The sequence below is a fragment of the Phlebotomus argentipes genome, unplaced genomic scaffold, assembly GCF_947086385.1.
Source record: "Phlebotomus argentipes unplaced genomic scaffold, Phlebotomus argentipes genome assembly contig_2, whole genome shotgun sequence".
Taxonomy (NCBI): Eukaryota; Metazoa; Arthropoda; class Insecta; order Diptera; family Psychodidae; genus Phlebotomus; species Phlebotomus argentipes.
The window spans coordinates 5,494,105-5,515,999 of record NW_026776162.1 but is presented as its reverse complement, the minus strand read 5'-3'; the positions used below and the strand labels follow the sequence as shown (position 1 = coordinate 5,515,999).

Sequence of the window (21,895 nt, the reverse complement as noted above, 5' to 3'; positions counted from 1 at the left end):
CGGGCGAAAATCCGCTAGGGTGAATCAAAGCATCCGGGAACATGGCGATTCTGCTTTCGACTGAGTGACGGATATCTAATTTTCAGTGAAATTCCCTGAGAAAAAGTGCCGTGTGGCGGTGAAAAGAGGCGTAAAATCAATCTTGTATGGGTGTTGAAAACAGTGAGTGTTTAAGATGCAGAATGTAGGACCATCTGATGGGCTAAAACACGAGAATAAAGTGAGTGTTAGAGGCAGCACGGGAAGGAATAATGGCAAAATGTCGACACCATCGAACAAATTCACAAGTAACACTTCAAGTCCAACGAAATCGGATACAGAGACCTTCTCTGAGTTTCAGCCCAGAGTCACCGACTCGTCCGAGAGTGACGAGGAGTCTGTGTCTGAGGTAGGTAGCGCCTGGGGCGGTGGTGCACGAAATGGGGGGCGCATTGAGAAAATTTTCATACCTTTTTTTCATCTTGTCGGATGCCATTTCGACGAATGTACGACAAAAAAATTTTTTCTTCGAGACTTTTTTCTCGTACATAGGCGAGTGTATATGGCCAACACACTCGCACCTCACCTTCCACACACACAGCCGCGGGCGCCCCGCTCGCAACTGGCCACCCATACACCCGCCGCGGAGCCAACTCTGGGCGAGAAATTTGTAAAATTACAGTGTGAGAAAATGTCGAGAGGCATCGGCCGGGGCGCAGCGGCGGCGACCGGCCGCGCAGCGGCCCCGGCGCTCGCCGCCGCGGCGCCACGGCCGGCCGCGACGATGCCCACAGCACGAGAGAACCGAGCCTCAATTATCTGTGCGCTTGTGGATGCCTTTTTTCTCTCTCTCTCCATTCTTCCATCTATACACCATGAAAAATTTATGCTCTCCGTGGTGATTGAGTAAATTACATTGACCCGAAAAATTTCTAATCGTGAGTTTTGTGCGCTCTCTTCCTCTCTTTTCACCACCGCGAATCACTTCACGTAGCTCATATCTCCGCATCTATTGTCTCCGCCGAGTGCCTGGCCAGGCGCGGGCTGGCCACATTGGCCGAGGGTTGCGCACGAGGATTGACAGACACTGCAGTGCGCATAGTTTGAGCGTTCGCAATCGATACGCACCGATTATTGTCTAGCCTGGAATCGTCAGCTGTGAATTTTGGCGGGGGTTTGAGGAAATTGCGTCAGCCGAGATGATCGAGAAGCAGATGATGATCTGACGTGGTCATTTGAGGAGTGACTTTGATCCTCTAATATTCCAGACTTTTTTCTTTCTTTCTCTCTCTTTCTAAATCCACACCACCAAAGCCATTAAGCTATAAAAAAAAGTAGTTTGAAGCTCAAGATAAAGCCCACCTTGGCTGTGGAAGTTTTAGAAGTTTTGCTGCGTTTTGAGAAAAAGGAAGTTTTGAGTGATTTAACGTGTATTTTAGACAAGTTAAAAATAGGTCAATGACCTGAACTGCGCAAAATCTCTGCTGAAGCTCTTGACGAAGATCTTCTGATGCCGCTAAAGAGATATCCTCCTCTCGTTATCAGTAATTTGTTGGCTGTGAAAAGAAAAAATCAGCTGACCACTTGCCACAGATGTTTGTGTGGCTCAAAGTGTGGGGAAAATCAGAGGCGAGAACTCGGTGTCGCGGAGGAGTTTTAAGTACCTGTTCGCACTGAGTGACATTTGCTGCAGAATCAACCAACCCTCACTCACACACCCCGTCAAGAGGTCTTTGGTTGGGCAGCATAACGGCGCGGTGTGTGTCTCAAGACGTCTCTGTGATGACGTTTGTAAAAATAGATGCAAAAAGACCTTTCGCTATGCGTTTTCTTTTCTCTCACACACTGTTTTTCTCGCATTTCACTATTGATTCAGTGGTGTTGGCGATCGATTGGAAAAATTAAAACTCACACACTCGTGGCGCGCCACACTACTCTTTTCCGATGCACCGCACGAGAGTGTGAGACGGTGTTTTTTTTTCTTCTCTTCTGTAATACTGCGCTTCGCACAGTGTGTGAGACAGAGAGGGAATGATTGGGCGAGAGAGGGAGGGTGAAGGAGAAAAAAGAGTAATTTTCTTTGTATCACTTGCAAGTATGTTGTGCGTCTAAATTGGTACAGAGTCCAATTGGTTGGTGAGTTGGTGTGGTTTTTTAAACACTCTAAAGTCTCGTCTCAGTTTTGCTTACAAAATAATGACACACATCTCCTGTGCGCGCCCATTGAATTAATTCAATTAATTTGCAATTGTGTGACAAGAAGTGAATATTTGACGGCACAGCATCACTAACTGCTGCTGTTGCTCGTTGGAGATCGCAGTCAGTGTGAGTCACAGAGCGTTTGTGCGGAATGTGCGCCTTCGGAGACAGAATGAGGGAATTTTACCCAGAGCAAACACTCCCACAGCAGCAGTGCACAAGAGCGCGCGTCGTATGTGAGACACAGAGGGAGAAAGAGAGAGAGAGAGAGCTGTTTTGCTGGAGGATGACTTTTCGAGAAGAACACGTGGTTGTGATAAGAGTTTTTGAGATCATGATGCTGCTGCACCGTTCACATATTGATTGAGACTCTCTCTCGTGTACGAAGATGCGCGCATATTGGGCGGATGAGTTCGCAAATTGTGTATTTGGAGAATCGTGTGCATGAGTAAAATTTCCATTACAACTCAATCGTCTGTGAAGGCGATTTGTGCACATGGAATTTTATTGGGGGGTTTTGTGTGTTGGTGGAGAGAGAAGTGCTAAATTTTAGAACACTCAATTACCCTTTTCTAATGCTTCTCTCTGCAACAAATGGAGTAAAATATAATAAATTCTGCAATTGGAATAATAATAATAATAATTTGAGAGTTTCTATGCATAGATTTATAGTTAAACCGTGTCTGATTTTTCATGTGCGATAAATGAGACCATTTTAATGTTAGTATTGAAGGCAATTGTGGTGCGAGAGCATTCATTGAAATTCATAGTGTTCTCACGAAAGCGTGCAAAATTCACGTGAATTTTATCGAAAATCAATATATAGTAGAAGAGAACTCCTTGTGGCGATGGCGTCACAGGTTTGCCGAGTTATAAACCCCTTTTGTGCTGCAGCGTTGCGAAAGAAGGAGGGAATGGTTAAATGTTGAACTTGTTAATTTAGACAAATGAATTTGTGTGAATTGGTCTTTTTCTGGAAGTTTCACTGGTATAATATGGAATGGAGTTTCAGTTTTATTATTGACAGTCTCTCATTCGTCAAGTTGAAGTCATATTCTCGAGAGGTGTTATTATTCAAGACGACGGCAGTGATTCTCTGTTTTATGGGATAATATTTTAGAAGTAGCAAAGAGTTAAGTATATATATATATATGTGCTTCTCCAACATCTTAAAATAAAATGTTCATTGAGTCGCGTGATTGTTGGGAAAGAGAATCTGCAACCTTACATAAGGCTTTAAGAGGGAAAAAAGGGGGAGAGGAATGGAAGAAAAGAGAGGTATTGAAAGAAGAGGGGAAAAGTGACAAACCTAAATGGTAATAGTGCGGTTTTGGTGTTTCGAAAGTCACAGATTTGGCACACAATAGAATTTTCTTTTATATAATGACAGCCAAACATATATACACAAGTGGATAAAGACACAAAGGTTAATGACTCATAGTATTTCCTCCTTAAAAAGCAAAAAATTTGCACGCAACAATATTTGATTTCGCAAAAATATAAATGATAGTGTGTACATAGAATGTACCCTTGAATTGTGTTATAAACTCCTCCTAAAAGCGACGTGGTGAGATTGCATCGAAGAGTTTTGGTTGAAAGAAGTTGAAGAAAGAGAGACTAGAGGAAGAGAAAAAATTATTCAGAAAGAAATTGAATTGGTGAATGGTGGTTGAGCTCTTGGCTAATGCGAAAAAAAGAGAGAAGTGTTGAGGAGGAAAAAAGGGGGAATCGAGCAATGGTTGGAATTTAGAAGTGAGAGACACACACAGTGGAATAGTTTAGTAAGATACTTGAGTGAGGTGCAACCTTCCTTCTCAATGGCTCACATCGTTTTGAGTGATGATTTTTCCCAGTGATACATTCGTTCTTCTTGGAATTCTCAACGGCTGGCCAGTTTTCCTGAAATACACACACAAACACACAAATACACGACATAATTCTCCAAAAAAAGAGTGTACATCCTCTTGAATTTTTCTCACAGTATGAATTTCTGAATAATAGTTTATTGATTAATTATTACTCACTACGATATACGCTCATCCTTGGGAAGTGTTGTTTTTTTCCATTGAGAGAGTTGGCGAGAGACTTGAGATATTATTATTATTACTATTATCATGGAAAATTGCTCAGACACTGTTGAATTTCCAATTCCCAATGATTATCACTTAAGAATAATTAAATAGATGATATTATATCGCGTTAGTATATTCTCGTATATTTTTTTAGATTTTGCTGGCATGCTTGTGTCTAAGGCCAGACTTATTGGTAAGTGTGCCGGATCGGAATCTCGAGGTATCCCTCACTCTATGTGCAAATATCCGGCTTTGAGAGCGTTGCAAAAAAACAAAGTGTACAGTTTCATGTTATAATTTTTGTATGAGAAAAAATAGAGATAAAAAAAAAACATGAAGGCGAGAAACAAACCCTAATCTTCTATGCCTCTGACATAATTAGTACTTTTTTCTGTTTTATTTTATATTTTAATTTTAATTCTTATAATAGATAAATGAAGAACTGAACCAGTGTTATTGATGACAGTGATGAAAAAAAAGCATTCTAATAACGAAACAATGCGAGTTCTGGCTGGCCTTAGACCTCATCATGCCAATATTAACCTTTTTTTCTGTGTTGTTTATTTACTTCGTTTGACGTTTTTTTTTTATTTTACCCTACTAATAGCATAACTTTATTTTGTATACTTATGTTAAAACAAAAAAAGTAAGATGTTGTTGTTTTAGAAGTGTCTTAATGCGCCAGTTAACCGGTGGTCATTGACTAGGTTATCAGACAAACGGGCTCTATTTTATTAAAATCAATATTTACATGGTGGGGAGTTTGCAGAGTTCCACTGCAGAGTTGGGCTTGAGAGATATAATGTACGATGGGAGTTGAGCATCGTTCTGTGTGTCTGTATGTCTGTTAATCTATAAGTACAATCACATTTTCATGCCGTTCATGAGCGCCCGTGTATATGAATTATGCTGCGATGAATGGCTCATTTTCTATACTTTCTTTATTAGCCATTTCCGACCAGCAGACGCTCTTGTCCGATTGTACAGAGTCACATAGTCCTCTATTCACTTAGTGCCTATGACTTTTTTTTTTGCTTTTTGGCGCGCGGGATTGAATGAAATCACGCCGCCGCGAGATTCCCTAACAATTTAGGCCTGGATGTGATATTTTAGATAGAGATATGGAGGTCTTCTTGTCCAGCATGTTTGCCAATAATTTCTTATTAACACGGATGAGAAGAAGAATAAGAAGCAAAAAAAAATAAGAGAGGGAGAAAAGTGTAAAGGTTGAAATGAGAAATGTGTATTCGAATTGTTTTCATCTTCTATCTATCTATCTATTCCCTTTCTATATTTGGACGTTTTTGATGTGATCTAACAAAGTGATTGATGTTTTGTTGTGTAATTGCTGGTGAAAAATGATGCTAATTTCTTCTGTCTCTTTGCAGGTTGACTCCTTTCCGCTAGACCAGAATGATTTGGTCGAGATACCAGGATCATGCTCAGACAGTTGTGAGAATGATGACAATGATGAGGAGGAGGAGGACGATGAGGACGATGAGGAGGATGAGGAGACCGACGTTCATATTAGTGATGGTAAAAAATACTTACTAGAATGTGATCAGGACTCTGATCAGGGTCAGCATGACACCAAGGCTCGCTTAGAGGCACTTCTAGAAGCTGCAGGTTTGCCAATTGATTCATATCATGAACTCTGTGCAATGTTCGTGTGTATTTTGTGAGTTGCAATCTTTGCAACACTGTTGAAAGTGCATTTTGTAAAATTATATGAGAGAAAATATGTGTCACAAAATTAATTATTAGTATTGAGACTGTTTTGATTAATGTCGTGTCTCGTGTTGATGATGATGAATATATGTATTTGGATAGTGAGTTGGAGAAGAGAAAACTTAAATGAACATAAATAGGTGAAATATTTGCTGATTATGTGATATTTCGTAAGAATGTCGGCAATTACATTCCATCATAAATCCACTCACTGGGTTTTTATAATGCACACAACAAGGGCTCAACCACCATCATAATTCTGTGATTTTATGATGAAATACGAACATGACAATTCATTTTTTGTGATATGTGAATGGGTTTAACGTGTTTAAATGTTGTTTTTTTTATTTTATTGCAAATATGGATTTTAAACAAGTTTATTTTTCTAATCTCCTGTTCTTCTCAATGTTGCAGATGAAGCTGCCCAAGCTTTGAATAGAATGCGATCTGATAGTAGTCCGCGTGACAAGAAGTAAGTTTACAAGACATTTCTTTACTCGCTGTGATTCACCATCCATTGTGTTTTTCAAATAACACACTCATCAATGCTTTGTGATTAGCCTAGTGATTAGAAGAGAAAAACTGTGTTTGTCCACAATCCTAATGTTTCTCTTCCCATCCACAATATTCCTTTTTTCTTATTTTCTTTAAATAATAATGCTTTTGCATCCCAGACTAATAACATATTTTTACATGTCGATGAGGATTGTTAAGGATCAAAACTCATCTAAAGTAGAATTCTTCGTGGTTTCAGTTTACTCTCACGTTCCTTAATTGCTGCCTGCACCGATAACGATGTCAATGCGGTGCGTCGTCTCCTGGGCGAGGGAAATAGTACAATCAACGAGGGCACTGATGATGGCGAATCTTTACTTTCTCTGGCATGTTCTGCTGGATACTATGAGCTTGCGCAGGTGAGTCTTTTGTGTAATGCGGGATGGTTTGGGGTGTGTGAAGTGTCCACGAGAGGGAGCGCGCGTGTGTGTGTGTGTTTGTGCGCTAAAAATATGTTGCAAAATTTTCACACGATGCCACCCTCTCTCTTTCTCTTCTGTGTCCCTTGGCGGTATATAGGTACTACTGGCAATGTCTGCCCAAGTGGAAGATCGCGGTCAGAAGAATGATTGTACACCACTGATGGAGGCAGCATCGGCGGGTCACGTTGATATCATCAAGCTGCTGATAAGCCATGGAGCCGATGTGAACGCCCAATCGTCAACTGGTTAGTATAATAAAATGCGTGATATTGTGTGATTTATGCGTAAGAGAAGAGTGTATTCAAATATGGTGTTTATATTTGGATATTTTTGATAATAGTCACTCCAATAGGTAACACACCTCTCATGTATGCGTGTGCTGGTGGACATGTTGCCGCCGTTCAAGAGCTACTAGCACATGGTGCCAATGTTGAGGATCACAATGAGAATGGTCACACACCGCTGATGGAGGCTGCGTCAGCCGGACATGTTGAGGTTGCCAAGGTATGAAAATGATCCGTTAAAGAGCACAAGTGCTCACTCTTCTCTCGCTCTCTCTGTCTCTCATTTTCCAAGTGATTACACCCGAGATCTGAGCTTCAGCAAAAGACAAGAATATATTGAGTTCAACCACTGAATTCTATATTCTTCGAAGCAATGACAAACTTTGATCTTATCTGATGGGAATTATCTCTCTGTCTTTTTTGGACAATGTAATGGCACCAGCAGCAACAATTCCACAAAAAAATGAGCGCTGAATGTTTTGATTCAACCAAACACTCCTCGAATTTCAACACATCATCGCTTTTCTTTGTGTGTTGATATTGACTGGTGCTGATGCTGTGCGGGGGGAAAGAGAGTAAAGAGCACAAGAATGCAATTCTCTGCTGTTTGAATGTTTTATCAATTAAGCACTTTAGTGTGTAATATCTATTGTGGGGTGTGAGATGACTTGAGTCATTCTCTCTCTCAATTAAGCATGAACCCGCAGAAATGCATCATCAGCAATGTCAATTGGGGATTTATAAGCTGTGCAAGAGACTTGTGAAGGGCCTTCTGAAGTTGATAATAATGATTTCTCAGAAATGTGCTGGCCAGCAACTTCTCTTTCTGCTTTTTGTGTTTAAAAAAAAATCAATGAATGGTTTTATAATAAGGTCACGATGGCACGCTCTAGAGAATTATAGCGCCAGTTGTTGTGTCTTGCCTTGTTCTTGTATTACTACAAATTGTAGAAGAGGGAAGAGAGAGTATCAATTTTTATCCTCGAAGTGCGCACTTAATAGCAACAGGGAGTTTTATTTTCCTTGAGAATGATATAGTATGATAAGATATGTATATGTTAATTATATTTTCACTGACTGAGAAACTTATTTTGTCTCGTATCGGTTCAATAAATAAGAGGGAAGTTTGACAGACGGAAATTTTTTGATGATTCAGATGGAGAGGTGCCAAATATATTTGCTAATCAACGAACCAGAATACCGTTCTGGTGTAGTTGGTTAATTTAAAAATGATTTCCACCGTTTTTATTCTGACACAGAACTTTTCATTTTTTTTAATTTTTACATAAAATTGAATATTCATTAATATAAAAAAAAAAAATATTCTTGCTTGAACAAACTTTTCACAGCTGCACTCTTTTCGCCTCAATGGATTGTTGAGTGTCTTGAACTTTTTATCCCATAACTTCTTCTTCCACATTATGTAATGAAATTCCACCCTGCATTACAATGGGGATTTTTATTCTCTAAAATTACATATTATATGAGCGGAGAAGTTCTATCAAAGTATGGATATTTTCGCCTGCTTTTGTCATGGCAGATTATGTCAAAAAGAAAAATCAATAATGGGGTCAGAAATCCGTTTATATCCTATCTGACGTGCTCTTTTGAGGCAGTTGCTGCTGAAACGTGCCAGCGAGAGAGAGAGAGAGAGAAAGGGTGTGAGAGAGGGAGAGTGAGAGGGAAGTGCTGGACGTGTGAGGAAGAGTGTGGTCATTGTAAGGTGTGTCTCTCATTGCAGATCCTCCTTGAGCACGGTGCCGGCATTAATACCCATTCGAATGAGTTCAAGGAAAGTGCTCTTACGCTGGCATGCTACAAGGGTCACCTCGACATGGTGAGATTCCTGCTGGAGGCCGGAGCGGATCAGGAGCACAAGACGGACGAGATGCACACGGCGCTGATGGAGGCGTCTATGGATGGGCATGTGGAGGTGGCGCGTCTCCTCCTCGATTCCGGGGCGCAGGTCAACATGCCGACGGACTCTTTTGAGTCACCACTGACGTTGGCCGCATGCGGAGGTCACGTGGATCTGGCGATGTTGCTGATCGAGCGCGGGGCGAATATTGAGGAGGTGAACGATGAGGGGTACACGCCACTGATGGAGGCAGCACGAGAAGGGCATGAAGAAATGGTGGCGTTGCTTCTGTCGCAAGGTAAAACCATTGAAATATCTTCATTGATTCCTTCAGAGATAATTTATTATTTGTGTTGATTGTTTCAGGGGCGAATATCAATGCTCAAACTGAGGAGACTCAAGAGACAGCATTGACACTTGCTTGTTGCGGTGGATTCCTGGAGGTGGCTGATTACTTGATCAAGAATGGGGCGGACATTGAATTGGGTGCGTCCACGCCACTGATGGAGGCCGCCCAGGAGGGCCATCTGGATCTGGTGAAGTTTCTTCTCGAGAACAATGCGGATGTGCATGCACAGACACAGACTGGCGACACGGCGCTCACGTATGCATGCGAGAATGGTCACACTGAGGTGGCTGAGGTGTTGCTGTACTACCGTGCTGAATTGGAGCATGAATCTGAAGGGGGGCGAACGCCACTGATGAAGGCCTGCCGTGCCGGTCACATTTGCACCGTGAAGTTTCTCATCGCCAAGGGGGCGGACGTGAATCGTCAGACAACCAACAATGACCACACGCCGCTATCCTTAGCGTGTGCCGGTGGACATCAGGCGGTGGTGGAGTTGTTGCTCAAGAGTGGCGCTGATCCCTTCTACAAGTTGAAGGACAACAGCACAATGCTGATTGAGGCTGCCAAGGGTGGACATATTGGGGTGGTGCAGCTCCTCCTCGACTATCCACACTCAATGAGCAATGCCAATCAAATGCCACCGACGCCCACGAATGTGATCAGCGACAGAGAGTTGATGATATATGCTGAGCAACAGCAGAAGATCCAGAAGCAACTGCCACAGCCAATCCAGCCAATTGTGCTGCATCAGCCGAAGCAGCAGCAAGCACAGGCGGCAGCCGCGGCGGCGGCGGCACTGGCGCAGAATCAGCAGCTAGTGACTGCCCCGCCGGGTCTGCACGATGTGCCGGAGGCGATCCGCGTGTCCAACCATCAGATGCTGCATCAGCAGCAGCTGCAGGGAAAGGATGAGGTGCAGCAGCAGCAACAGCAGCAGATGATGGCGGCGGCTGGGGATGGCACAAATGTCATCCTGGATAGCGTGAAGGGTGGCTTAACGGCACCACAAACGGACTCAATTCTCGCTCAGATGCGCATGTTCCAGATGCAGGCGGGCTTCACGGATGGCCTGGCCCAGGGACTGGCTCTGGCACAGCCGGGTGTTGTTAACCAAATTGTGGGCAATGTTGGTGTTGTGGATGCCAATCAGCAGTTGCAACAGCAGCAGCAGCAGCACATTGTTCCGCAGCCACCGAATAACGTCGCGAGTGGCAATCAACAGATAACTGCCAAACAAAAGGGCCTCTCGCGCAAAGGTCGACCCTCTGTTATACCATATGATTCCAATTTGACCACGTCGGAGGCGCAGCAGGTGCGATCGCAGCCTCTGGGCGAGGATGAGAACTCAATCTACGTAACTACCACTCTGCCGACGGCTGACAAGAAGATTTTGGAGGAATTCCACAAGGTGAGTGAGAGAGAGAAATGGGCGTGGGTGAAATATTGCTAGTGCGTGAGGTTAATCATGGTATTTTCTTCTCTTCACCTTCTGCAGACCACGAATCTTCAGGTACTGTGCGAGGGAGGTGTACCATCGACTCTTTTGCCAAGTTCTGCATACGTAGATATAACAACACCATCAGCTCAAGGTTGGTTGAAAGAGTTAAAAAGCATATTCATATATATTTGTATCTCTCAAGAGATTTGCACAGGGTGTGGCGTATCATGTTCATTTTTTGGTGTCTCTGCAGTCGAGTGAGAGATGCAAATTGAGTCCGAATGACCTTAAAAATTTTATATTTGCTATTCATGCTGGTATTTTCACTTACTGGTTCTGATCTTTTGCTTCTGAGCGAAAAGAAGAAAGAAAAAGAACATCAAGGCTGTTAATTGATATTTTTAACAGTAGATATGCCACACCTTGTTCCCAATCACTTTTGTAGCCTAATTGAAGGCATCATACTTATGGTAAAATCATATTATATACGTGAAGAAATCAATATAGGCATGTTATGTGGTGCGAGCGGCATAAGTTTCACATCTGGGACCCCAATATTGGGCCCATTGCCCGCCGGGGGCCCCATTCAGTCTGCCGCAGTAGCCACCTTTGTTGCAGGCAAGTCTTATCATCCAATTTATTAACAAAGAATGGAAAGAGTAAAAACCAAAATGCTTTATCGTTTTCAAAACAACCACAAACTAAATTGTGTGCCTTTTATTCTGAGAGAGAGCGAAAGATTTATTATTGTGCATATATAAGGAAGAATAATAATAGTAATAATTGTGTATAAAAAGCATTGATCCTTTTTGGCTAAAATTCTGACACAATAATGCGAGAAACTGATGTGAAGACGTCTTTTGGAGTGTTTGAAATGATGGCGGAGATTAGAATGTTTTGTGGGAGTTTTGATTGGAAATTTACAAAGTTCACAAAAGGCTTTAGCGCGATAACATATGGTGGCATTTGAAAAGAAAACTTCTTTGCAAACCTTTACAATTCCCAAAACTTTCTACAAAGCCAATAATAATCACGAAGAAAGTTTTATGATGTTGAAATTTACCACGGCTTTTCTCATGCAATATTCTAATCTCCTTGGCTAATGTGAAATTATTGATCAAAATGAGGCTTTATGATTTCAACAATTACAAATGTAATATATTATACCAAATCATTTATACATATGACAACATCATTACCAAATTTATTTAGCTAAAATAAGTGAGGGGCAATTTGGTGTGAGTTATCTAAATGTATTTCACTGTGACACTGCTGTGTAGGTGGAAAGGCGCAGGATAATACGTTCCTCATCACGACGAGTTCCTTTCCGACGTCAATCAATCAAAGCGTAACAACAACAACAGCGTCAGGATCATCAACAACAATTCCTTCCACAACACCATCGACGCAGATCACAGCACCGTCGGAAGTGTCACAGAACACGGCCATAAGTGATCGGCCAAAGGTGAAACCTGTGTCCAAGAAGGATGGAAAGGGCAACATCCGGAAGAGTGGATCTGTTCTGCAACAGAATCAAATGGTGTCTATCTACAACAACTTGGTTTGTTGCCTCATTTTCTGCCTTGTCCACTGGTTTTGACTGTCGTTCTTTTTCCTTCCTTTCACAGCCTGTGATTCCATCGTCGGAGCAAAATCTTCAGCTACTGCAGCAATCAATCGCAACACTGAGTCTGGCGCAGCAACAGCAGCAACAACAACAACCGGGTGCGCCGCAGACACTGATTCAGCAACAACTAGCCAACATAACGCAGAATATTCAACAAATCTCACACCTTCAATCGGTGAATCGCCAATTGCCACCATCATCAACCAACATCAGCCAACAACAGCAGCAGCAGCAGCAACAGCAGATGACACCCAACATTGTTCCAATGCAGGCAGCGGCGCTGCCCATGAGCGGTGACAGTGGCGGTGAAGCTGGTGCCGCTCTGACAGCGCAAATTGCACAGAATCTGAACAACCAGAGTCTGCTGGGCGCGAGTGAGAGTGATGAGCAATTGAATTCGCAGTGGAATCAGAAGATGTGGCAAATGGTGGCACAACTGCCGAATCATCCGCTGCAGAAGATTGCACAGCGTGTCATTGCTGATCAGCCCAAGAGTCCCACTGAGGGTCAAATGGGTGGATCCAGTAGCGGAGCGAGCAGTGGACTGCCGACATCACCCAACAATGCGTCTAAGAATATCGCAAACAGTGAGTTTTGGGTTCAATTGAAGGGGATAATTTGATGTATAATTGTGCTTTTTTCTCTCTATTAATTGCAGATAACGATTATTCTGTCATCTCACGCATGATTTCCGAGGTGGTGCATGGAATAAGTTCGGATTTGAATCCTGAATTTGTTCAGCAACACCAACAGGAGGACAGTTTAATTCATCAGAAAGCCCTGAATGTGAATCAGCAGTTCTTGCTGCAACAGAATGATGGTCAACCGATGGTGGAGCAAGGTTTGTCAAAGTAGTGGATGAAAGAAAAATGGGAGAAGAATGAATTGAATGTTTTCTTTTTGTGGCTTTTCAGGTGATTCTGAGGATCATTTGCACATGTTTTCCGTGGATGACAGTGACGCTGAGACTATTGGTGACTGTGAGATCTATCCGGCCCTGGATGAGTCTCTGGAGTCACTGAATGTTGATGATGTGACAAATGTCGCGACTGTTACCACAATTGACGGTTCAAAGGAGACCATCTGCAACTACGAATGGGCAGATTACATTGATGATGCTATAAATGCTTTACACGGTGGCGCAGATATTCCCGTCGCTATTCAGGTAACTAGATGACATGAAATATAGTTGCTGTGTGTTCCATTTATTGGGGGAATGTGGTAAAAAAATCTCTCTTTGTCTCTTTCTCTCTCTCTCTGTGTTCCCAAATTAAGCAGGAAATGGCTGCGAATTTGAATTGCCCAGATTTGGCTGATGCCTATGCTATGGGTAACCTCATGGGTATCAGTAGTTTCTGTAAGACACACTGGGGAAATCAGTGGGCTCCAGCTGGTCAACCAATTGAGCAGCCATCCACGAGCCAGTCTGTGGTTAGCGATGATCATCGAAATCAAATAATGACGTTCGATCATCAGCTACATCAACAAATTCAGCAGCAATTATCTGTTGAACAATTGCAACTCTTGACTCAACTTCAAGTAAATTTCTCTGTCCATGATTTACACTCAATTCTTAACTAACCACAATCTTTTTTTTTCTTCAATTTCTCTTCTTGTGTGCGCGCAGAATCAGCAAAATCAATCTCTGTCTATGATTCCAACATCATCAATTGATCAGCAACACTTGTCCAATGCCAACATAACATCTCTGGCATCGTCACTTGCATTGGCCCAGCAATCTGGACAGGTGCAGCAGTCACAGTTGATGAGTCAACTGCCAGCAACATTGGATCTACAGCAGCAACAGCAGCAGCAAAATTTGTCTGGTGATGCCCAACAGCAGACAAAGTTTGTGTTCAATGTTGACATTGAGAAGCAATCGCCGGCGCTTCAGTTGCTGTTTCAAATGCCAGCCCAGCAACAGCAGCAGCAGCAGCAGGCACAGGCCGGATCGACTGTACTGTCAAGTCCAATTCAGCAACAGTTTCAGCAGCAACAGCAGCAAATCATTGCGTCCCAAATTGCCCAAACACAGACCAGTGGTTTGCTGAGCGGACAGCCTGTTGTTGATGCCCAACAATCGATCCAACAAGTGCAGCTGCCGTCAAATTTGACCATCTTGCAACCGCATCAGATTCTGTCCAAGGCCCAACAGATGCAGAATTGCTCACAAGTGAGTAGAGAGATAAGAGTTGAAGAAAGTTTGTTAGAGATAGAGTTAATGTGTTGTACTTTTGTCTGTTCGCCAGGCTGTTGCAACGCAAACCCAACAACTGCCATCGGGTACGTCAATGACAGCAGTCACTGCTCTCGCCTCACACCAACAAAATCTCAACAACATCATCCCGTCACCTCAACTCGAGGGCACAGTGCAGCCGCCAAGTGCGGCGGTGCCAGCAATAGCCTCATCCGTTGCCACCTCAAGTGCTGTGAAAGCAAACGGGATTGTTGCGGGTGGAGGTAAGAAAGGATCTGATAAAACATCTCGCAAGGAGAGCAAACGGTATTCGGTAGCAAGAGAAGCGCCTGCCGGTAGTCAAGTAGGATATAATGTAGATGCTGCAGGTACAACATTTGTTAATCCAAAAGATTGACATTGTCTTTTCGTGTGCTTTTGACCTTTGATGATTAATCGTGTTTCTTTTTTCTCACTCTTCTCCTCTTTCTCTTTGCAAATGGTGTGATGATGATCCCGTCCAGGTGCGACAGCGGCAGCTCAACAGCAGTTCGCCGTGCAGGCTGCAAGTCCGCCCGATAAGACAATTGATGTGGACTCGGAGACGGACTCAAATCACGATACAGCACTCACGCTCGCCTGTGCTGGTGGTCATGAGGATCTGGTGGAGTTGTTGATCAGTCGTGGTGCCAATATTGAGCACAGGGACAAGAAGGGATTCACACCACTTATACTTGCTGCGACAGCCGGACACGACAAAGTGGTGGAGGCACTGTTGAAGTATGGAGCGGAGATGGAGGCTCAGTCTGAGCGCACCAAGGATACACCGCTATCGCTGGCGTGCTCAGGTGGGCGGTATGAAGTGGTGGAGCTTCTACTTAACATTGGGGCGAATAAGGAGCACCGAAATGTATCCGATTACACACCATTGAGCCTGGCCGCGAGTGGTGGCTATGTGAATATCATCAAGCTACTCCTCAGTCATGGTGCGGAGATAAATTCACGCACTGGGAGTAAACTTGGTATTTCACCGCTAATGCTTGCGGCAATGAATGGACATACTCAAGCTGTGAAACTCCTCCTCGACATGGGATCGGATATCAATGCCCAAATTGAGACTAATCGCAACACTGCCCTCACCCTGGCGTGCTTCCAGGGGCGACACGAAGTGGTGAATTTGCTGTTGGAGCGCAAGGCGAATGTGGAACACCGGGCCAAGACGGGCCTCACGCCACTCATGGAGGCGGCGAGTGGTGGATACATTGAGGTGGGACGTGTGCTGCTGGACAAGGGGGCGGACGTGAATGCGGCACCTGTGCCATCGTCCAGAGACACAGCTCTTACGATTGCCGCTGACAAGGGGCATGTGAAGTTTGTGGAACTTCTCCTGTACCGTGGAGCGGCTGTGGAGGTGAAGAACAAAAAGGGCAATTCACCCCTCTGGCTGGCGGCCAACGGTGGTCATTTGGCTGTCGTTGAGATCCTCTATGCCCACGATGCCGATATTGATTCACAGGACAATCGCAAGGTATCGTGTCTGATGGCAGCATTCCGCAAGGGTCACACGAAGGTGGTGAAGTGGATGGTGAATCACGTGACGCAGTTCCCGTCTGACCAGGAAATGACACGATACATTTCCACTGTGAGTGACAAGGAGTTGCTGGATAAATGCCATGAGTGCGTGAAGGTGATCAGGGCGGCCAAGGAGGCGCAGGCGGTGAAGGCCAACAAGAATGCCTCGATCCTGCTGGAGGAGTTGGACAAGGAGAAGAATCGCGAGGAGAGTCGAAAGGCGGCCGCGGCGCGACGACGAGAGCGCAAGAAGAAGAAGAAGCTGGAGAAGAAGGAGGAGAAGAGGAAGCTGAACGAGCCGAAGAATGCGCAAGAGGACAAGGACGATGACAAGGATGATGATAGTGACAATGAGAAGGATGAGTCCAGTCCGGAGAATGCGCCGCAGGGTGACAAGGAGGAGGGAGACTCAGGCATCGATGCCAACAGTCAGGGATCGTGCTCGAGTGCTGATGTGAAGTCGAGTAACCTCATGGATAAGCAGAGCAAGCTGAATAAGGCGAAGAAGAGGAAGGAGAAGAATGTTCCGGCTCAACCTCAGCCATCCAGTTCGCAGCCTCAGGCGAGTCGCGCGAAGAGTCCGCTCACCAGTCAGGAGTTGGCCAAGGTGGTGAAGAAGGAGGAGATTGTGATGAAGAATATGAAGAGTGCGCGTGATGTGCCGACGACGAGTGTGAAGGGTGATCAGCAGAAGGAGGGAAAGTCGCGAGAGATGAAGCAGGAGCAGCGACGTGATATGGAGGCTAAGAGGGAGTCAATGCAGGAGCCCAAGAGATCAGTGGAGAAGGAGAATCTGGCTCCGAAGGAAGACACACTGAAGTTGAGGAGTCAGAAGACGGAGAAGAAGCCAGATTCTCTTGTGAGCAGTCGAGGAGACAGTGGTGCTCAGAAGTCTGCCGGCGCCTCTGCCTCTCAGTCAATCCAATCAAATGGCTCCGATGGATCATCGAGCAGTCGCAAGGTTGTGTACTTTCCACGTCATCTGTCCGATCATGAGATCCTCGAGAGCACGTCGACGTACATGAAGAGCTCCAAGGCCGTGTCTAGGAGTCACACGCACGAGGACAGCACAAAGTCGAGCAGTGTGAAGCAGACGGGCAAGCGCGAAGAGGGATGGAAGGAGGTGGTGAGGAAGAGTTCTGTGCAGCAACAGGTCTCGTCATTGGCCGAGCCAAGCTGCAAGAAAGTCGCTGTGCCCACGCATGCGATTTCACGCGTGATTGGACGCGGCGGCAGCAACATCAATGCCATCAGGGCGGCAACTGGGGCGCATATTGAGGTGGAGAAGCAGGGCAAGTCTCAATGTGATCGATGGATCACGATTAAGGGCTCACTGGATGCCACGCGACAGGCGCACTCGCTGATTGGCACGCTCATCAAGGATCCAGATGTGGACATTCTGCAGATGCTGCAGAAGGTGAACGCCAATGTGAAACCTGTGCCGCCGTCACCGTCTATTGGCCCCATTGGCTACTGGGGTGAGAAGTCACCGGTCACCACGACGTCCAGCAGCTTCACATCCGCCAGCTCTGCAATCACTACGTCGAGCAATGTCCAGACAAAGGTACTGAGTGGCATGAAGCAACCAGTTGCCAGCTCGTCGAAGCCATTGAGTGTTGCATCTTCTGTGGCGCCAACGAAGATCCTCTCGTCGGTGCCATCGTCTGTCTCGAGTGCCTCACGCTCGGCACAGTCGAAGGTGTATCAATCCAGTCACCAACAGAGTCGACCTGTTGTCACCAGCAGCAGCACTGTTTCGCGGGCGAATCCGGAGATACTGAAGCGTCCCGCAGTATCCACTTCCGTGAATGTGTCCAGCGGAAGCAACACCACAAAAACCACCATGTCCTTCACCGGGGCAATTATGTCCCTCAAATCGACCACAACGAAGAACATCACGCCGGCAATGAGTATGTCCGGACCACCTGGGACATTTGCATCCAAATTGCTCACGAGTCAGGCGAGTGATGTGAAGAAGATCCTGACATCCAGTGCGGCGACGACAATGAGTTCCGCCTCCACGGCGTCCCTGGTGTCGAGTAGTGCTGCGCAACAACAGTCAGCGGCAGCGGTGAATGTTGTGCAAATAAGTCCTAAGCATCACAATGTGAGTGCCAATGGACAGAATCTGCCCGCACCGTTTGCCAATGCAAGTCAGGCGCCAAATGTGGGGGTGATTGGATCGAGTGCAAAGCCACCATTCTCGCAGACCAGCATTGAGTCGTCGTCGGTGAGTGGATCGAGTGGCGGCAGTAGCGGACCGCCGCGCTCAATCACACCCATTGGACCGCCGACAAGTCGAAACGTGACTCAGTCTCCACTTCTGCAGAAGCAGCAAGCACTGCCAGTGTCGTCCATGTCTTCGGACACCGCTCTGGGTGTGGCTTCGGTGATTCTGCAGAGTGGAAGTAGTGGCGGAAGTGGCACGGCCAGTGGCATTGCTGCGCAGCTCCAGACGAAGATAAGTCAGTTGCACGGTGCCCAGGCGCACGAGTACTCCCTCTTCAATGACAGCTACGGGAGTCAGTGGGAGAACAAGCAGATGTACAACAACGTGCTGCCACTGCAGGCGGATGCCTCAAAGGCGCCCGGGTATCGTGGCAACACTGTGAGCTCACCGGTGAGTTTGAAGACGAGCAGTCAATCCATCACACCGCCGTCGAGTGGCCATCATCTGAGTGTGGCACCGTCAACGGGGAATGTGGCATCGACTCTCCTCACCACCACACAGTCGCAGGCCACGCAGAATCTGTCCTCTGTCCAGGTCACGCCATCCAGTCAGGTGTACGATTTGGCGCAGTCCGCTACTGGCAGTGGTGGTGTGATTAAGCCACCCACGACGCAGATTCAGCCACCGCCGCCATCCAATTTGGCCGTGCAGCGCCCCATCATGAGCAACATGGCACAGGCGCGACCTGTCAATGCCCAGATGGACTCCTACTCCAGTGGCAGTGGAGCCGGAGCGCGACAGAATCTGTTTGACAATCTGCAGGCGCAGTCGTCCAATACTGGCAGCAGTGGCAGTTCCTCGTCTCAGCACATGCTCAACTACAGCCAGAACTCAGAGTCCAGCCATCCGCCACCGTTTCAGCATCTCGGCGGTCTCGGTGCTGGCAATCTGCACATGTCACGTCTCAATCCGCGCGCCACTGTCTTCTCCTCGATGCAGCAGCAGCAGCAAGCGCCGCCGCCACAGCAACAGCAGTCTGCCAAGGCGAGTGGTCAGCAGCAGCATCCGAGTCAGTTTGGCAACATTTTCCAACAGAATCAGGGCGCATCGGCGGCACCTGGTGGCGGCGGCAGTGGCAGTGGCAGCATGAATAGCCAGTACAGCAAAATGCCACCCATTGCGTCGTACAATCCCACACCGGGACGCCCACAGTCGCAGCCGCAGCCGCAGACGCAGCAGCAGCAGGCGTCGCAGGGTGGGCAGGTGAATAATGGGCGTTGGTATGATTTGTCGCACTTGCCGTCACCGCGGGAGATTCTCAACATGGAGAATGGCTTCAACATCGGTCTGGGCTCACCGTCCGCCATGTCGCCCAACAATCCACCTCAGGCCACCACGAATGGTGTGCTGTCCAGCCAATCGACGGACGACAGCCGGAAGATGCCGCGACCCATTGGCACGGAGCGCGCCAGCTGGAAGTATGGCTACAATTCGAATGTCGTGGCCCAGTCGCAGCCGCCGCAGATGCCAATGGAGATGGACAATGCGGGTCAGATTCATCCGTGGATGGTGGACAAGCAGCCGTGGATGATGCCGATGCGCAATCAATATATGCCCACAGATGACCTCCATCCTCACGATCACTTCTCGGTGAGTCTCTTTTTGGCAAATTGATGGAATTCAGGGTGGATTTGGGGTGGAAAACAGAGTGTTTAATCCCTGATTCGATGGTTTTTGAGAATGCAGTGTTATAATGTGTCCTTTTTGGGTGGTTTTTCTTGTTGTTCTTTCAGCACATGCAACTGGACTATCATGCTGGTGCAAATGTGGGTCCATCGCCGCAAAATATGAACCTGATGCAGTCGCTTCAGTACACACCATTCATGCCACATGCTGACATTGGTCAACTGCCAGATAAGATAGAAACTTGGGAACCTGAGAAACATGTAAGGCACAAATAACTCTCTCATCAACACAGTATTAAAGTATTTTGACCGAGAGATTTTCTCTTTGTTTGTTGTAGGGCTGGAAGTGGACAAATTGAGTTAGGAATGCCGTGAATTTCATCAGATATTGAACACATTAAATAGAAACACTTTCAATTTCAATTCATATAATATACATATACTTTGTTTGCAAAACAATTGAGGGTTAAATCCCCTGATTTTTTTCTCAATATATTGTCAAAGAGAGTAATAAATGCAAGACAAAGAAAGAGAGAGAGTTGAGAGAAAAAAAGGGTGGATGCGAAGGAAGATGTGCTCCATAAACTTGTCTTATTTGTCACGTTGTTGTATCTTATGGAATTCGTAGTAGTGTGAAAAGAGGTTGAAGAAGAAAATGCACAGCATCAATTTACATGCTTTAAAAAACTGAAGTCTTTCTATATGAATTTTGATTTTCTACACGATGAGTTTCTTTGATAGTAAAAAGGTGTAAAAAAATAATAATCTCTCTTAGACAAGACGAAGATGAAGATGAAAAGATGATGAAGAGAAGCGGAATGGAAGAATATATTGAGGCAGTTTTGACGATAGAAGATGGCAAGCGAAAATTCTGAATAAATCCTTTCTATCCCTTATTTACAATGTTTATCACACATTCTCGAAAAGAAATGAAGAAGAAAAAAAAAACTTTAGAAAAAGATGGTAATAGTAAAAAAAAACAAGATAATTAAAGGACATGAGAAAGATAGAGGCAACTTTTTGCTGTTATTATTCATATTAAAAAAAGAAGAAGATGATGAAAAAAATGATGAAAAGATGTATTAATAAACGTAATTTAAAAAAGATGATGAAAAGGAAACATGAAATAAAATTAAGAAAATTAACTATAAAAAAAACGCATAGAGAAATAGATGCATGAGTTAAAATGAAAAAAAATGAATAATTAAAGTGGAAAAAAAGAGATCTTATTATTGCAATGCTGTAACAAATAATTTTTCCCTTGGAAAATATTCCTTATTTTTTTTTGGAGTTTGGGTTTTTTTGTCCAATTTTTCAATCGAGTGCTTTTATTTTGATTCCCGGAGACTTTTATACTCTATATTTTACACCCCGTCCCCTCTTTCCCATCGAAGTTAGAGATCGTAAATTGCGCTCGCGAATAACAATCTTAGTTGCTGGGATTAATGAGAAGATAAATAAAAATAATCTTGCGGAAGTGGTTTTTAGATTTCCTCGATATACTTTTTTTTTCTTTTGTTAAGAGATATTGCGCATCGATTTTTTAGTAAGAGATATTTAATTTTATATAGATTTGACTTGTCGAACGTACTTTTTCGAGATTTGTATCTTTCTTTTTTTGTTTTTTGTAAGTTTTCCGCTGAGTCGTCGCTATTATATTTATCGTAAAATGATGAAAACAAGTTAAACGGAGGAGAAGGAGAAAAAATATGACAAATCGAAAATAGATGAGATAAACTTGCTGTCAGCTTTAGGTTGAAGAAAATGATATAAACTTTTCC

The 21,895-nt window shown here is 44.9% G+C and overlaps 1 protein-coding gene across 10 annotated transcripts; it reads left to right on the top strand.

The window, feature by feature from the left end:
• Positions 1-34: 34 nt before the first annotated feature.
• LOC132264752 (ankyrin repeat and KH domain-containing protein mask) lies at positions 35-21,181 on the top strand. 10 transcript variants are annotated; one of them, XM_059765059.1, is made up of 20 exons: positions 35-388; positions 4,405-4,443; positions 5,639-5,876; positions 6,393-6,450; positions 6,733-6,892; positions 7,053-7,200; positions 7,308-7,459; positions 8,981-9,395; positions 9,464-10,854; positions 10,942-11,035; positions 12,165-12,445; positions 12,513-13,098; positions 13,170-13,352; positions 13,426-13,676; positions 13,787-14,050; positions 14,139-14,684; positions 14,761-15,076; positions 15,212-20,079; positions 20,223-20,375; positions 20,453-21,181. In XM_059765059.1, exons 1-20 carry the CDS (start codon positions 176-178, stop codon positions 20,471-20,473), a joined length of 10,377 nt encoding a protein of 3,458 aa, XP_059621042.1. In that variant the 5' UTR covers positions 35-175; the 3' UTR covers positions 20,474-21,181. The 10 variants fall into 10 exon arrangements, with proteins under 10 accessions (XP_059621042.1, XP_059621040.1, XP_059621046.1 ...); XM_059765057.1 differs by having other exon boundaries at positions 7,296-7,459; XM_059765063.1 differs by having other exon boundaries at positions 6,715-6,892; positions 13,790-14,050.
• Positions 21,182-21,895: the final 714 nt, after the last annotated feature.

Coding starts and splice junctions, on each gene's coding strand:
- LOC132264752 (XM_059765053.1), top strand. CDS start 176: ATGCAGAATGTAGGACCATCTGATGGGCTAAAACACGAGAATAAAGTG. Junction 14,051..14,138: donor AACTCTTGACTCAACTTCAA/GTAAATTTCTCT, acceptor GTGTGCGCGCAG/AATCAGCAAAATCAATCTCT. Junction 20,376..20,452: donor CTTGGGAACCTGAGAAACAT/GTAAGGCACAAA, acceptor TGTTTGTTGTAG/GGCTGGAAGTGGACAAATTG.